The 17,518-nt window shown below is 42.3% G+C and overlaps 1 protein-coding gene across 1 annotated transcript in view; it reads right to left on the bottom strand.

Annotated features, from left to right (window-relative positions):
• LOC124034055 (reticulon-4 receptor-like) overlaps positions 1-17,017 on the bottom strand; it is a 122,486-nt gene extending 105,469 nt beyond the window's left edge. The window contains exon 1 of the mRNA XM_046346762.1: positions 16,488-17,017. Coding sequence (XP_046202718.1) covers positions 16,488-16,509 — 22 coding nt within the window. The 5' untranslated portion in view covers positions 16,510-17,017. The remainder of the gene's footprint in view (positions 1-16,487) is intronic.
• Between the last annotated feature and the right edge of the window lie 501 nt (positions 17,018-17,518).

Raw genomic sequence — 17,518 nt, 5'->3', positions numbered from 1 at the left:
CTGCCTCCGGAAACACCGTCAGCACAAGAACGGTTAGTCAGGAGCTATATGAAATGAAATAGTTTTCCATGGCAGAGCAGCCATACTCAAGCCTAAGGTCACCATGCGCAATGTCAAGCGTTGGCTGGAATGGTGTAAAGCACACTGCCATTGGACTCTGGGGCAGTGGAAACGCTTTCTCTGGAGTGAATCACGCTTCAACATCTAGCAGTCCGATGAATGAATCTGGGTTTGGCAGATGCCAGGAGAACGCTATACCTGCCCCAATGCATAGTGCCAACTGTAAAGTTTGGTGGAGGAGGAATAATGGTCTGGGGCTGTTTTTCATGGTTTGGGCTAGGCCCCTTAGATCCAGTGAATGGAAATATGAATGCTACAGCATACAATGACATTCTAGACAATTCTGTGCTTCCAACTTTGTGGTAACTGTTTGGGGAAGGCCCTCTTCTGTTTCAGCAAGACAATGCCACCTGTGCACAAAGCAAGGTCCACACAGAAATGGTTTGTTAAGATCTGTGTGGAAGAACTTGACTGGCCTGCACAGCAAGCCCTGACCTCAACTCCCTTTGAACACCTTTGTGATGAATTGGATCGCCACTGATGCTCTTGCGGCTGTCCCAGCAGCAATTTTCCAACATCTAGTGGAAAGCCAGAAGTTTGGAGGCTGTTGTAGCAGCAAAGGGGTGACCAGCACCATATTAATGCTCATGAGTTTGGAATAAGATGTTCAATGAGCAGGTGTCCACATTCTTTTGGTCATGTAGTGTATTTAAAAAATATATTTTACCCCCTTTTTCAGCTTGCACTGCGCGCGGACAGTCACAGGAGTCGCCAGTGCGCAATGAGACAAGGACATCCCTGCCGGCCAAGCCCTCCCTAACCCGGACGACACTAGGCCAAATGGGCCTCCCGGTCACAGCCGGCTGCGACGGAGCCTGGGCTCGAACCCAGTCTCTGGTGGCACAGCTAGAGCCTTGGACCACTGCGCCACCCGGGAGGCCCCCCATGTAGAGCATTTCTGATACAGTATTACCATGATAGGAGCATCAGATGCAACAGATGTGATGGATAGTGGAGATAATGAGATAGTGGATACCCCCGGGGGCTTTGTGTGGTTGGTCAGATGGTTGGCTGTATGATGTATCATATCTGGCGTGTGAAGTAAATCGAGCATCTGATCTGCATATTGATCCACATACTTCCCTTGCATGTGACCTGTCATAATATTGCATGATGTTGCTGTGAGCACATTGGTGAGGTTTTGATCTTGCCTGCCATGCGTAGGCTTCTTTAAAAGATTATGATACCATTTATGTTAGAGTGGATTTTTTTAAGCACATAAATACATCTTTTGCGTAACTCAAATTTCATTCCGGTTCTTGGAGGGGTTATAGGCCCTACCCTGAAGAAAGAGACCAATAAAAAATGCATTCTATGTCGGTTAATTGAGGGAGGAACTACATTTTTCATAGGCCGTCGCTGTAGCATCCCAGAACCTTGTCCCTTCCAAATATAAAATTCCAACAGTCAGGCGATAACCCAAAGAGGGGATTAGAACCATATAATCTAAATTACATTACATTCTTTCAGCAGGCTGTGTTTTTTTCTCTACTTATTTTCTGTATAAACGAATATCATTTTCTTAAATTGATCCACTCTCTCGGTCTACTGATCAGTAATGACGGGTTTGAAAGACATGGTTCTGGGGCCTCTCTCTCTCGCTCTCTCTCTCTCTCTCTCTGTAAACATCAACACAGCGCTTCATGAGGGCTAGCCTGCCGAGCCAATTACAAAGGGTTCCCCTGAAGAACTGAAGTTAATCAGGATTCACTAAACAAGCTTTGTCCCAAATGGTACCCTATTCCCTATTTAGTGCACTACTTTTGACCAGGGGATATGGTGCCATTTGTGACACACATATTACCCTGAAGATTCACAATCAGTGTAGAGTTCCTTCCAATGCAATGGAATCTGTGGTTGATTCATGTGAGAGGGTATCTCCTTGCTGGTCATTTTAGGCACTTAGTGTGAAGGATGCCTCTTGTGTCCAATGTGTTGCTGTTCCTTAGAATTTAGGTCAGGTTCAAAGATACTTGAACTTAATTTTTAGACAGCGCTAAGATGAATGAGCTATCACCTTCTGGTGGCGACAAACAGTTGCAAATCAACACGTAGAATCATCTGAAAATGAACAGAAAAGGGTCCCCCGGTGCTGTAAGCTGTTTACCGTCAGTGTGTTTAGTCTATTGTAGCCATCAGAGACGTTGATGGAATTACTCAGTCTGTGTCCATTTAGGAACTGAAAAAAACTGGTGTATACTGTACTTGGAAAAATAAAAGAAGAATGCTTGACGTTACCTTGCTTTCAAGACAAGGTGCACAAACAGAAGAGCAAACTGAAGAAAGGAAAATAAAAAATAATAATAATAAAAATTGAAGTTCACTTCAAAAGAGCTTCTTTATTGTTGAAACATTTTAGTATTTAGCCTTCATCAGGGTTGACTTCACTTATACTGCCATTGTACATGGTGGTTGTGTTCTCCTCTAACTGTTGTAGATTATATACTTCCCACTATGCAAAGACATCATATCAACCTCCAATGTTGACAAATATGACTTCAATTTGAAATCAACCAAACCTTGAAAAATGCTGTTGTCGAATTTTGCTGGAAACCAAGGATAAAAAAAAAAGTTTGTTGCATTTTAACAAATTAAATCAAAAGGCACATTGATGCAATGCAATTCGTTAGAAAAAACTCTGGAGAAATAATGTGACAACAATGTGGTCTGTAATTGGGCCTTGGGTTGCGTATCAGCTTAACACCAAAGCATATGTTGTGCTGGCTGTAATTGACCCCTGGGAGGTTTATCTTAAACCTCATGGGAAGAGTTCTGACAATTTTTTGGGCCTAATGCCAATCACAGCCAATCCAGTTTAGCATGCTGCCCTATCTGGAGAACCTCAATTAGATCATCCTGGGTAGGAGCACACACACACGCAACACCTTTTATCAGCACTACTGTATCCACATGGGCAGAGCCTTATCTAGGCATAAATGCCATAAGTGGCCGATTAAGCCTGTCACATTCTTCCCAGTCAAAATAGTTTGAGCATACATGACGAAAAAACTATTACGTTTTTGTTTGTTTTAGTGTTCGGAACCGAAGTCGACGCCCCTTCGTCAGTGATTGCGTCAATAGTACTACTCCTAGTAGGAGTGGAAATTATGGACAGGATTCTTCAATTAAGTGTTTGCTGTCATTCAACAAGAGACTACTAGTTTTCCGCTAGTTTTCCACTTTTCCACTGCACCGAACATTTACATTTACATTTAAGTCATTTAGCAGACGCTCTTATCCAGAGCGACTTACAAATTGGTGCATTCACCTTATGACATCCAGTGGGACAGTCACTTAACAATAGTGCATCTAAAACTTAAGGGGGGTGCGAGGGATTACTTATCCTATCCTAGGTATTCCATTTCTTTAGAGAAGGCCTATCTTATTTAGATGTAAAACTGCCTGACTAAGACCACTGCAGAAATATTTTTTGCAGATTTCTTGATTTATCTTGGATAAATTCTGGCTAACAGTAACATTAATATTGTTATATTGCTGCTTTGTTTTTAAGCGAAGGTCTTTTGAGAGAGTATGTGAGGCAAAGATGTTCTCTTCGCATAGCTGAGTTCTGCTAGGCGCAAACCGAACCTAGTATGCGGGGGGGGGAGTAAGTCGGAGTCTCAACTTACTGTTAGTTAAGATAGTAGAATACAAAAGTAGTGCATCAGCAGTAGTGCATAGTTGTGCATCAGCAGTAGTGCATAGTAGTGCATCAGCAGTCACTGTCAATTTTTTCAATGTTCTATTGAACCTTTATTTAACTAGGCAAGTCAGTTAAGAACAAATTCTTATTTATAATGACGGCCTACCCCAGCCATACCCTAACCCGAATGACGCTGGGCCAATTGTGCGCCACCCCATGGGACTCCAAATTACGGCTGGTTGTGAAACAGCCTGGAATCGAGCCAGGGTCTGTAATGACACTTATGTTCAGAGATGCACTGCCTTATACTGCTGCGACTCTGCTGCGTCCATTGACAGCTAACATTTTCTAGATGAATAACTATCTAAACCTTGTAGTAACGAGGGGCCCTGACCTCGAGCGGGCCCCCATTGATTTCTCACTCAGATATCATATGAACATGGCAAAATTGCAGGAAATTAGCTTTTAAACTGTATTTTTTTTCCACAAAACCCCATGGCAAAATGTGTAGAACTGCACGAAATTACATAGGATCTGAATTTGAGAATTTTCAATGCAGAAAATACATTCATATTTCACTGAACATTTGCACTAACAAAAGGTCATATTAACACTATTGCATTCTTCATGTAGGCTCATTTTGGCCAGTTATTATCTAAAATAACAAGCTAATAACTACCAATCAAGCAACATTATGGACTAAATGTTAAAATCCTGTTGTTGCATGATTATTTTCCTGCGACAATACTGGTCCAATTAAGATCCATGTTTGTAGCTTTAAAACTGTAATATTTTCACTCCTTTCCATGGCAAAATGTGTAGAATTACAGAAAATGTACATTAAAACTCCAACATTTTCCCTGCACCCCATGGAAAAATGTGTAGGCAAATGTACTTTAAAACTGCATATTTGTCTCTCTGCCGCCATGAGGGGGGCTACTAAATGTTTTTGCCCCCCATCCAAATCTCGCTTAGGGCCCCTTAGAAATGTCCCTGCACATGGGACTGCATTGCGGAGGGGAAATATGAAAGGTATTCTTGTTTGTTTTCTCTCTCCGTCTCTCTTGGTGTTACATACCCCTGCTCTCTCACTCAGCCCGCTCTCTTTTTCTCTCACTCTATTCTTCATCTGGTCTCTCTTTCTCTTCCTCCTCCTCCTCCCGCTCCTTCTCTCTTACTACCTTCTCCTCTCAACCTCATCTTTCATAATATGCACCCTCCAAAGCTTTTAGATGCATGACTAATACATTGGCAGTATGTATCGTCTTCTAATAGGAAACAATTGAGGAGAATTCACTCAAATAGAAGTTGAGCTTGGAAATAATCATTCTCTCACACACTCTCACACACCTGCCCCCCTTTCCTGTCTCTCTGCCTTTCCCTCCAGGCTCTCTATTTCTATAACCCCCCTCTCTCTCTCGTCTCTTGCCTCATTCTCCTACCTCTCTCCCAGTACCTCTCAACCACGCCCATTCAGAAATCTATTTTAAATTCCCTTTTAGAATACAGAAGCTGCCATGTCTTGCGTGTGAATTTATACCAATATGATGATGTTTGATCATACCCATTGCAGTGTATATGCTAATCAAGCTTTGTTTTTCATGTTTCTCTTCCATCATTCTTTCAGCTCTAATATTCCAAACATTCTGCTACCACATATTTTGTCACTTCAAGCAGCCCATTTACAAAAATAGAGCAAATGGCAAATTGTTACCAAAATATATCCTCATTGTTTGGGTTTAAAAGCTCATGAAATTAAATCATTCAGCTCCATATAATGATTTTATCCATTAGTTTGTCCTACATTGGCTTTGTTTGGCAATTGACAGGAAATAAAAAGAAAGAAGCCCCAGAGCAACAGCTACTCCAGGGGAGGTGGTTGGTATTTGATCATATGCTGGCTGAATGAGAAATAGCATACATTAAACCGGCTTTGGCTGTGACAGTTTAAACACATGACACGACAGTCTATTTGATGAATCCATTCACAGTAAAGGCTTTTGAAGTGTACAATTTACAACTGTACAACTCACTGAGATATCAGCACATTTGGTCGTGTGTCATTAAGCATAATCACAACAGAAAGTGAATGATGAACATTTGCTTATAGAGCACTGGGGAGCCATTCCATGTTTCATGCCAATGAAATGGGATACAAATGATTTTACATCTGCTGTGCACATCAAATGGAATACACAAATAGATGTTGGCCGTTTGATTTGGAGTTGTGAAACACAAACACACGATAGGCTACTGTAATCGGATGCTTTCTTACTATAATCCTGTGTTTTTAGGAGTGTACACAACATATTGCGTGAGCAGAGTGTCCTTGACAGGGCTGCTGTGGAGCAGGTCGAGTTCTTTGTTCCCACACCAACACAGTTGTGAAGAAGGCACAAGACCTCTTACCCCTCTAGAGGCAAAAAAACAATGTGGCATGGGCCCTCGCCACTTGGTATGGCAACTGCTTGGCATTCCTTCGCAAGGCGCTACAGAGGGTAGTGTGTACAGCCCAGTACATCACCGGGGCTGAGCTTCCTGTCAACCAGGACCTCAACACCAGGTGGTGTCATAGGTTGGCCATGAAAATTGTCAGACTCCAGCCACTCAAGTCATAGACTGTTGTCTCTGCTACCGCAAGGCAAGTGGTCTGGATACACCAAGTCTGGAACCAAAATGACCCTGAACAGCTTCTACACCTTAGCCATAACACTGCTAAATAGTTAAACAAATAGCTACCCGGACAATCTGCATTGACCCTTTTTGCACTAACTCTTTTGACTCATCACAGACGCTGCTGCTACTGTTTATCATCTATCCTGTTGCCTAGTCACTTTACCACTCCCTATATGTACTTATCTACCTCCATTATCTCATACCCCTGTGCACATCAAAATGGTACTGGCTCCCCGTGTATATAGCCAAGTTATCATTACTCATTGTGTATGTATTCCTCATGTTATTGCTTTTCTATGTTTCTCTCTGCATTGTTGGGAAGAGCCCATAAGTAACCTTTTCACTGTTAGTCTACACCTGTTCTTTACGAAGCATGTGACAAGTAAAATGTGATTTAACACAAACACACACACACACACACACACACCAAACTATGCCCTTTATCTTACTGCTACAAGATTACCAACACAAATCTGGACCACAATTCCCACCCACAATCACTAGAATCACCCTCCCTGCCAACCCCAGTGACCACTTTTGTCACTCGGGTTACAGCCTTAGTCCGTCATTACAAAACAAACAGGTCAAATTTGCAGTTTCTTGCGAAAATCGTGTGACATTGCTGTTTTCACGTTAACCTTTTCACTTGAGTACCAAATATCTCTATCGGTCGCTACAGCGAGAATATTTTATGTGCGTGATGTCAGAATGCCCCTCACTGTTCCAAAATGTGATTGTTATGCAACCGGACAGTAAACCCGCACAGCCCTATAAAACCAAGGACAGCTGCCTGCTAATAATATATAGGCCGTTTCAAGTTGTACATTTCAAATTATTTTTGAACAAGTTTTACTTTCTAACAGTTTGAAATGAGGTGTGTTCCGCCTCCTCATTAATTCACATAAGAAGTAGCCCATTTCAATGTTTCGGACAATTTATGTTTGAGGCTTTACTGAGTCGGACAAACTTCTCTCTTCAACGAGAGCCCAAGCACTTCCCTAGTGTATCCCCAGATCAAGTATGAAGACATTTTGCATCTCTAGTCAGAACAAGCCTTGCACTTTCTCCAAACTTTCTCCACCGGCACATTTTCTAGCAGGTGCCCGCATTGCCTTCATGGTTGTGTGTTCCTATCAAAGTAAGTGGCTTAGTGTCTGTATAACGTGTTGTCGTTTTTACAGTAGCACACAACAAGTATGTACACTAATGGTCAAGTTTTATTTGAGATTCTTCAAATAGCCAGCCTTTGCCTTGATGACAGCTTTGCACACTCTTGGCATTCTCTCAACCAGCGTCATGAGGTAGTCACCTGGAATGCATTTCAATTAACATGTGTGCCTTCCTAAAAGTTAATTTGTGGAATTTCTTTCCTTTTTAATGTGATTGAGCCATTCAGTTGTGTTGTGACAACGTTGGACCAAGTCCATATTATGGCAAGATAAACTCAAATAAGCAAAGAGAAATGACAGCCCGTCATTACTTTAAGACATGAAAGTCAGTCAATACGGACAATTTCAAAAACTTTCTTTCAGTGCAGTCGCAAAAACCCATCAAGCGCTATGATGAAACTGGCTCTCATGAGGACCGCCACAGGAATGGAAGACCCAGAGTTACCTCTGCTGCAGAGGATAAGTTCATTAGAGTTACCAGCCTCTGAAAAAGAAGCCCAAATAGTTACTTCAAAGAGTTAAAGTAACAGACACATCAACATGAACTGTTCAGAGGAGACTGTGAATCAGGCCTTCATGGTCGGTCGAATTGATGCAAAGAAACCACTACTAAAGGTCACCAATAAGAATAAGAGATTTCCTTGGGCCAAGAAACACGAGCAATGGACATTAGACCGGTGGAAATGTGTCCTTTGGTCTGGAGTCAATTACATTACATTTTTCCCCCTTCTGATGACCAGGTGGCGAATCGCATCTCTGCATGTCTGGCAGACATATCAGTGTGGATGACGGATCACCACCTCAAGCTGAACTTCGGCAAGACGGAGCTGCTCTTCCTCCCGGGGAAGGACTGCCCGTTCCATGATCTCGCCATCACGGTTGACAACTCCATTGTGTCCTCCTCCCAGAGCGCTAAGAACCTTGGCGTGATCCTGGACAACACCCTGTCGTTCTCAACTAACATCAAGGCGGTGGCCCGTTCCTGTAGGTTCATGCTCTACAACATCCGCAGAGTACGACCCTGCCTCACACAGGAAGCGGCACAGGTCCTAATCCAGGCACTTGTCATCTCCCGTCTGGATTACTGCAACTCGCTGTTGGCTGGGCTCCCTGCCTGTGCCATTAAACCCCTACAACTCATCCAGAACGCCGCAGCCCGTCTGGTGTTCAACCTTCCCAAGTTCTCTCACATCACCCCGCTCCTCCACTCTCTCCACTGGCTTCCAGTTGAAGCTCGCATCCGCTACAAGACCATGGTGCTTGCCTACGGAGCTGTGAGGGGAACGGCACATCAGTACCTCCAGGCTCTGATCAGGCCCTACACCCAAATAAGGGCACTGCGTTCATCCACCTCTGGCCTGCTCGCCTCCCTACCACTGAGGAAGTACAGTTCCCGCTCAGCCCAGTCAAAACTGTTCGCTGCTCTGGCTCCCCAATGGTGGAACAAACTCCCTCACGACGCCAGGACAGCGGAATCAATCACCACCTTCCGGAGACACCTGAAACCCCACCTCTTTAAGGAATACCTAGGATAGGATAAAGTAATCCTTCTCACCCCCCCCCCTTAAAATATGTAGATGCACTATTGTAAAGTGGCTGTTCCACTGGATGTCATAAGGTGAATGCACCAATTTGTAAGTCGCTCTGGATAAGAGCGTCTGCTAAATGACTTAAATGTAAATGAGTCCAAAGTAGAGATTTTTTGTTCCAACAGCCATGTCTTTGTGAGGTGTGGTTTGTGTGAACGGATGATCTCTGCATATGTATTTCCCACCTTGAAGCATGGAGGAGATGTTATGGTGTGGGGGTGCTTTGCTGGTGACATTGTCGAATGAATGAATGGTTATTTTGTGACAAATTGCCAATTGGCAACCCATCCCTTTTGGGATTAATTGACACAGCAACAAACATTAATTCACTATGGTAATTAAATGATCATTCATGCGATGTTCTCTGCATTGCGCATCACATAGAGTGAAAACATTTCAAAACCTCAATACATCATAGTCAATAAGGTTATCCAAACAATAAGTACATCCCTAGAGCAGCACAATAATATACATACATACAGTGGGGAGAACAAGTATTTTATACACTGCCTATTTTGCAGGTTTTCCTACTTTAAAAGCATGTAAAGGTCTGTAATTGTTATCATAGGTACACTTCAACTGTGAGAGATGGAATCTAAAACAAAAATCCAGAAAATCACATTGTATGATTTTTAAGTAAATATGTCATGCAATAACATGCAAATTAAGTATTTGATCACCTACCAACCAGTAAAAACCGACCGTCTCTCTTCTTTGTATACATCAATGATGTTGCTCTTGCTGCTGGTGAGTCTCTGATCCACCTCTACGTAGACGACACCATTCTGTATACTTCTGGCCCTTCTTTGGACACTGTGTTAACAACCCTCCAGGCAAGCTTCAATGCCATATAACTCTCCTTCCGTGGCCTCCAATTGCTCTTAAATATAAGTCCAACTAAATGCATGCTCTTCAACCGATCGCTGCCTGCACCTGCCCGCCTGTCCAACATCACTACTCTGGACGGCTCTGACTTAGAATACAACTACAAATACCTAGGTGTCTGGTTAGACTGAAAACTCTCCTTCCAGACCCACATCAAACATCTCCAATCCAAAGTTAAATCTAGAATTGGCGTCCTATTTTGCAACAAAGCATCCTTCACTCATGCTGCCAAACATCCCCTTGTAAAACTGACCATCCTACCAATCCTCGACTTTGGCGATGTCATTTACAAAATAGCCTCCAATACCCTACTCAACAAATTGGATGCAGTCTATCACAGTGCCATCCGTTTTGTCACCAAAGCCCCATATACTACCCACCATTGCGAACTGTACGCTCTCGTTGGCTAGCCCTCACTACATACTCGTCACCAAACCCACTGGCTCCATGTCATCTACAAGACCCTGCTAGGTAAAGTTCCCCCTTATCTCAGCTCACTGGTCACCATAGCATCACCCACCTATAGCACACGCTCCAGCAGTTATATCTCTCGGGTCACCCCCAAAACCAATTCTTTCTTTGGCTGCCTCTCCTTCCAGTTCTCTGCTGCCAATGACTGGAACAAACTACAAAAATCTCTGAATCTGGAAACACTTATCTTCCTCACTAGCTTTAAGCACCAGTTGTCAGAGCAGCTCACAGATTACTGCACCTGTACATAGCCCAAACAACTACCTCTTTCCCTACTGTATTTATTTTATTTTGCTCCTTTGCACCCCATTATTTTTATTTCTACTTTGCACATTATTCCACTGCAAATCTACCATTCCAGTGTTTTACTTGCTATATTGTATTTACTTTGCCACCATGGCCTTTTTTGCCTTTACCTCCCTTATCTCACATTGTATATAGACTTGTTTCTACTGTATTATTGACTATATTTGTTTTACTCCATGTGTAACTCTGTGTCGTTGTGTGTCAAACTGCTTTGCTTTATCTTGGCCAGGTCACAATTTTAAATGAGGACTTGTTCTCAACTTGCCTGCCTGGTTAAATAAAGGTGAGAAAAAAATAAAATACATTTTTAAAAAGTACTCCGGCTCTCACAGATCTGTTCGTTTGTCTTTAGGAAGCCCTCCTGTTCTCCACTCATTACCTGTATTAACTGCACCTGTTTGAACTTGTTATCTGTATAAAAGACACCTGTCCACACATTCAATCAAACAGACTCCAACCTCTCCACAACAACCAAGACCAGGGAGCTGTGTAAGGACATCAGGGATAAAATTGTAGACCTTCACAAGGCTGGGACGGGCTACAGGACAATAGGCAAGCAGCTTGATGAGAAGGCAACAACTGTTGGCGCAATTATTAGAAAAGGGAAAAAGTTCAAGATGACGGTCAATCACCCTCGGTCTGGGGCTCCATGCAAGATCTCACCTCGTGGGGCATCAATGATCATGAGGAGGGTGAGGGATCAGCCCAGAACTACACGGCAGGACCTGGTCAATGACCTGAAGAGAGCTGGGACTACAGTCTCAAAGAAAACCATTAGTAACACACTACGCCGTCATGGATTAAAATGCTGCAGCGCACGCAAAGTCCCCCTGCTCAAGCCAGCACATGTCCAGGCCTGTCTGAAGTTTGCCAATGACCATCTGGATGATCCAGAGGAGGAATGGGAGAAGGTCATGTGGTCTGATGAGACAAAAATAAAGCTTTTTGGTCTAAACTCCACTCGCCGTGTTTGGAGGAAGAAGAAGGATGAGTACAACCAAGAAAACCATCCCAACTGTGAAGCATGGAGGTGGAAACATTCTTTGTGGATGCTTTTCTGCAAAGGGGACAGGACGACTGCACTGTATTGAGGGGAGGATGGATGGGGCCATGTATCGCGAGGTCTTGGCCAACAACCTCCATCCCTCAGTAAGAGCATTGAAGATGGGTCGTGGCTGGGTCTTCCAGCATGACAACGACCCGAAACACACAGCCAGGGCAACTAAGGAGTGGCTCCGTAAGAAGCATCTCAAGGTCCTGGAGTGGCCTAGCCAGTCTCCAGACCTGAACCCAATAGAAAATCTTTGGAGTGAGCTGAAAGTCCGTATTGCCCAACGTCAGCCCCGAAACCTGAAGGATCTGGAGAAGGTCTGTATGGAGGAGTGGGCCAAAATCCCTGCTGCAGTGTGTGCAAACCTGGTCAAGAATTACAGGAAACGTATGATCTCTGTAATTGCAAACTAAGGTTCTGCTTTTCTGATGTATCTAATAGTCATGTCATGCAATAAAATGCTAATTAATTACTTAAAAATCATACAATGTGATTGTCTGGATTTTTGTTTTAGATTCCGTGTCTCACAGTTGAAGTGTACCTATGATAAAATTCAAAGACCTCTACATGCTTTGTAAGTAGGAAAACCTGCAAAATTGGCAGTGTATCAAATCATTGTTCTCCCTACTGTACGTACATACATACATACACACATATGTATGCGATACGCCATCCCATCTGGTTCACGCTTTGTGGAACTATCATTTGCTTTTCAACAGGACAATGATCCAACACACCTCCAGGCTGTGTAAGGGCTATTTGACCAAGAAGGAGAGTGATGGAGTGCTGCATCAGATGACCTGGCCTCCAACGTAACCAAATTGAGATGTTTTGGGATGTGTCGGACCGTAGAGTGAAGGAAAGCAGCCAACAAGTGCATAGCATATGTGGGAACTCCTTCAAGACTTTTGGAAAAGCATTCCAGGTGAATCTGGTTGAGAGAGTCTCAAGAGTGTGCAAAGCTGTCATCAAGGCAAAGGGTGGCTTTTGGAAGAATCTCAAATATAAAATATATTTTGATTTGTTTAACACTTTTTTGGTTACTTCATGATTCCATATGTGTTATTTCATGGTATTGAGGTCTTCACTATTATTCTACAATGCAGAAATTAGTAAAAATAAAGAAAAACCGTTGAATGAGTAGGTGTTCTAAAACTTTTGACCAGTAGTGTATGTATGGACATAACAATTTCAAAGAATTCACATTCTGTATGTGGTTGACAAGATGTTAATGATCCATCTGAATAAGTTTTATCAGGGCAGTCAGCACACACAGTATCTGTAGATGTTGTTCCTGTACTTATTTATTCACGTTTTCAAGTACAGGTGACAAATCATGCATTCCGTTTTTGCTTAGATTGCAGACGACACATATAATGTGTGTAAAATACTTTGATGGTTGTACTGATTAGGATGTGCTAATGCTAAGTTACTTGCCGGCTGTGTGTGGCGCCATGTTTGTTGACATCATTCAATGCTTTCTGGTTGTCACGTAGGCGTCTGTAAGACCAAAGATGTTATAACAAGGGATAGTTCACTCGACTGACTTATGGTGCTTTCAAGACAACTGGGAACTCTGAAAAATATTAGGTCAAATCATGACATCAGAGATCTTCATGTCGGCACTCTAGAAAGAGGAGTTGGATGACCGTTCAAATGATTCTTCCCAGTCAAAGCTCGTTTTTTTTTCAGAGTTCCCAGGTGTCTTGAATGTACTGAAGTCGGAAGTATAAGATTTCCAAGTTCCCAGTTGTTTTGAACGTGGCATCAGATTGTAACTTTTGAACATCAGGGTTGCCAGCTCAGACTCCCATTTTTATTTAGAGTATAAACTTCTCCTGTTTTCCTCCGATTGATAAATCACCCATCATAGTAACATTTCCTGCATCATATCCTCACACGATACCTTCCCCCTATGGACTTGAAAACCCCCGGAAAATGGTTTCATACCTGTTTAGCTTTCGCACTACTGTAACAGTTGTCTCTGACGAGGAGGAGTAGTAGGAAGGATCGGAGGACCAATGCGCAACGTGGTAAGTGTCCATATTGTTTAATAAGAATAATGAACACTGAATAAAACAATAAAACGACAACGTGAAATAACAAAACCGAAACAGTTCCGTGTGGCACAAACACTGACACGGAAAATAATCACCCACCACTCAAAAGTGAAACCTGGCTACCTAAGTATGGTTCTCAATCAGGGACAACGATTGACAGCTGCCTCTGATTGAGAACCATACCAGGCCAAACACAGAAATCCCAAATTATAGAAAAAGGAACATAGACTGCCCACCCCAACTCACACCCTGACCATACTAAAACAAAGACAAAACAAAGGAACTAAGGTCAGAACGTGACAGCTACGGTTAAGCTAGGCAGTAGGCTTGTATTTGGGGTAATGGTAAACGACTTGTCAAGATATGTGCTCCAGTTCTTTTAATTTTTAATTTGATTTAATTTGTATAATTTTTCATTATTGAATATCCGAAACATACCATGTACTTGCAGTGAAGCCGCTCAACAACTACACCATACCAGTCATCCAACAGACTCCCATTCAGAGCGACACACAGAAGCATCCAGGGTCAATGCCCTGCTCAAGGGCATGATGACGGATCTCCAACCAGGCCAAAAACCGTGAACCTGAACCCTCCAAGATCCCCCCCCACAGTTCCACAATAGCTGTCCCTCAACCATTTGAGCCCCCCCCAGAAGAAAAAAAAATACAATTAATTTCATTCCCCACCCCCAAGAACCCCCCAATGCACCAACAACCAAGAGAATGAACTAAAGAGAAAAAAATAAAAAGACAAGAAAACAGCAAACAACAATGGGTTATGGAATGAGTTTAGCTATGGATGTGTTCCATGTGATGTTTGGATGATGACGTTTTTGCTTGTATGTTTCACAATAACAGGTGAAATTGAGGTATATATTTGTGAAGACCTTTATTTCCCCTCAGTACAAAACGTTGTTCAGATGCTTTTCCGGCAACAGTTTAGACGCGTTTGTTGCATCATACGTTCTGTTGCTACTGTTCCAATCACATATTTGTGATCATATGCTGCAGGGACCACTCAACAATGATCAGAAATATGTGATTGTCTGTGTCAAAAGGTTAACCATATTTTCACATGTATTACATTTTGTTCAGACCACATGTTAAGTCCACCTTTTCACGTGAGGAGAAAAGCATGTTTTTACCTCAGATGTGAATTGTGAAACATTCATCATTTCAAATGTATAAAAAAAAAACTCCACATGACAGTCTCACTTTCACATGTGGAATTGCATGTTCACATGTGAAAGAGAAAATCAAACTTGCAGTTCCACCTGTAAGAAAAATCCACATTTAATCCAATGTTTGTAAACAATGTAAATGCAAAATAAACAACGTATAGCCTTCTTTCTTTTTAAAACTACATTTTTTTTACATTATAGATGGTCCATCCTTGCATCCATAGTGTAGTCTATGGATTTGAGAGTGGTTGAAATTGTCCCCATCTTTGGTAATGTTACTCTGGCCTTCACTTTTACTGCTCTTTTTCCAGTTGAAAGTTTTAGCAGATTCATTCCACCAACATAGCACCCTGCATCTGACTGCTGGTTTGCCTCTGCAGCTAAACCGAGTAGGTCTCTGGATGGGTGACCAGATGAAGCGGGAAGTGGTGTAAATAAGAATGTGGAAAAATAAACGTGTAAATAAGAATGTTAATGTGAAACTTCAACATGTGACCAAAAACCAAATGTCTGACTTTCGTGAACGTTTTACATGATGCATTATTATTTATGTTTTACATCTGAAATTGTTCATTGTGTTTTTGTTATAAGGGCGGGGCACCGATACACAATCAATCATTGGTAAAGAAGCAGTTACATAAGCGATATCATCCGATCGGTCTGAGCATCCAAGCAGACCATCTGCAGACTTCATCAAAGAGCAGCTCCTAATGGCCATGGCAGCAATGGGCCAAAATAGGTGTAGACGAAGTTACGAAATCGCATCGGCACATTGTTATTGCAAGCTTTGTCTAAATATACTGATGCAACTGTCCTTTGGTCAAATAGGCTAATGGTAGAATGTCAGATGTATCATCATTACTGATACCATCAAAGTCACTCACTCGGTGTGAGGTTGTTTGTTACTGCAATGAATGAATGACTATCCATAACAGGAGATATACAAATCAATTGTCCCACTCAAATTTCAACATTATTGATCCTATAGGTGTCAGAGGTAGACGAACAGAGAGCATTATTCTATTTTGTAAATCATTTTTATGTAGGTAAGAGGTATCCTAAATATAATGATAACTTTGCTTTCACAAAGCACTGAGTCAAATTGCATTATGTTTAGTATGCTAGTTTGAAATTCAATAAGAAATATTTCAGATTTGTCCAAATGGTCCCCTTCACATTACCTTATCAATGTAGCAGCAGCATGCGGAGCGCATGACCTTGCTCTATTTCAATTGTATTCGTCCATAGCCTAATTTACAATCATGCACCTGCACTATCCTAGTCAATGAAGCCTATAAACAACTTTCTGGGCGGTTGGTTACCTGTGTACTTACCCTCAACAAGACTGGTCTTCATGATTTATGAATAAATCCAGTAGTTGAATAAATCCAGCAGAGGGAACTCCGCTCTCGGTTGCAATCGATAGATAATTGCAAATCCAGTTCACTGTGTAGTCACGGACCCCCTAAACCACGGTTATATTCAAACTTTAGACGGAGGTTTTCCTGCTGAAGCCGACAGAAGGCTGGATCAGCGCTCAGTCATTTGGGCCAGTGTGAGCGAAGACAAAAACTAGAGTGTAATATCCAAACTGGGACCTTTCAACCAACACACAACGCACGGGAGCGCAGAGCACCTTTCCAAAAGGACGCACAAACAAGCAGCAAAATAACACACAAAGAGCTCAAAGTTCCAGAATTTGGAAAATCAAAAATAGACAGAAAAAATACAAAATAAATCCATGGATACTGTGGTACATATCCTGTCTGATTTCTACCAGGCTGTAATCCGAACGAGGTAGGCCGAAATGAGAAGAAACCGCTGTGTATGGTTGTATATTGGCCGCGCTACCATGCAAGATACAGTATGCGTTTGCATGGAGTCGTGAAAAAAGAGAGGGCGGGGCGGGGAAGAGAGGGGCACTCAATCGAGAGAGAGAGAGAGAGAGAGAGAGAGAGAGAGAGAGAGAGAGAGAGAGAGAGAGAGAGAGAGAGAGAGAGAGAGAGAGTCCAAAGATTAATGTTTTATGGGTCTGTATCAGGGACTGCACACTAATGAATGTTTTATAAGATTCTGGTGGTTTGACGTGCTGGGAATCTATTTGGATCAGACATGTTCAAGCAAGCACACACATGCATACGAAAAATAAAAATACAAAATTACACTGTGTATGTGAATGGCTTTATGAGATCAGGCTTTACGGTACCAGGAAAAAATAAACTATGGTAGTGAACCATCGAGGTCTTATTTTTTAATTGAGATAGTATAGCCTACTGTCAGATACATTTTCGCACCGTCATATGGTGTACACTACAGTAGGCTACACAAAGTGCACAAAAAAAGCTTCTGGGGATCATGCGAAACG

This window comes from Oncorhynchus gorbuscha, linkage group LG04 (assembly GCF_021184085.1).
Source record: "Oncorhynchus gorbuscha isolate QuinsamMale2020 ecotype Even-year linkage group LG04, OgorEven_v1.0, whole genome shotgun sequence".
NCBI classification, from domain to species: domain Eukaryota; kingdom Metazoa; phylum Chordata; class Actinopteri; order Salmoniformes; family Salmonidae; genus Oncorhynchus; species Oncorhynchus gorbuscha.
This window is presented reverse-complemented; position numbering and strand designations above follow the sequence as displayed.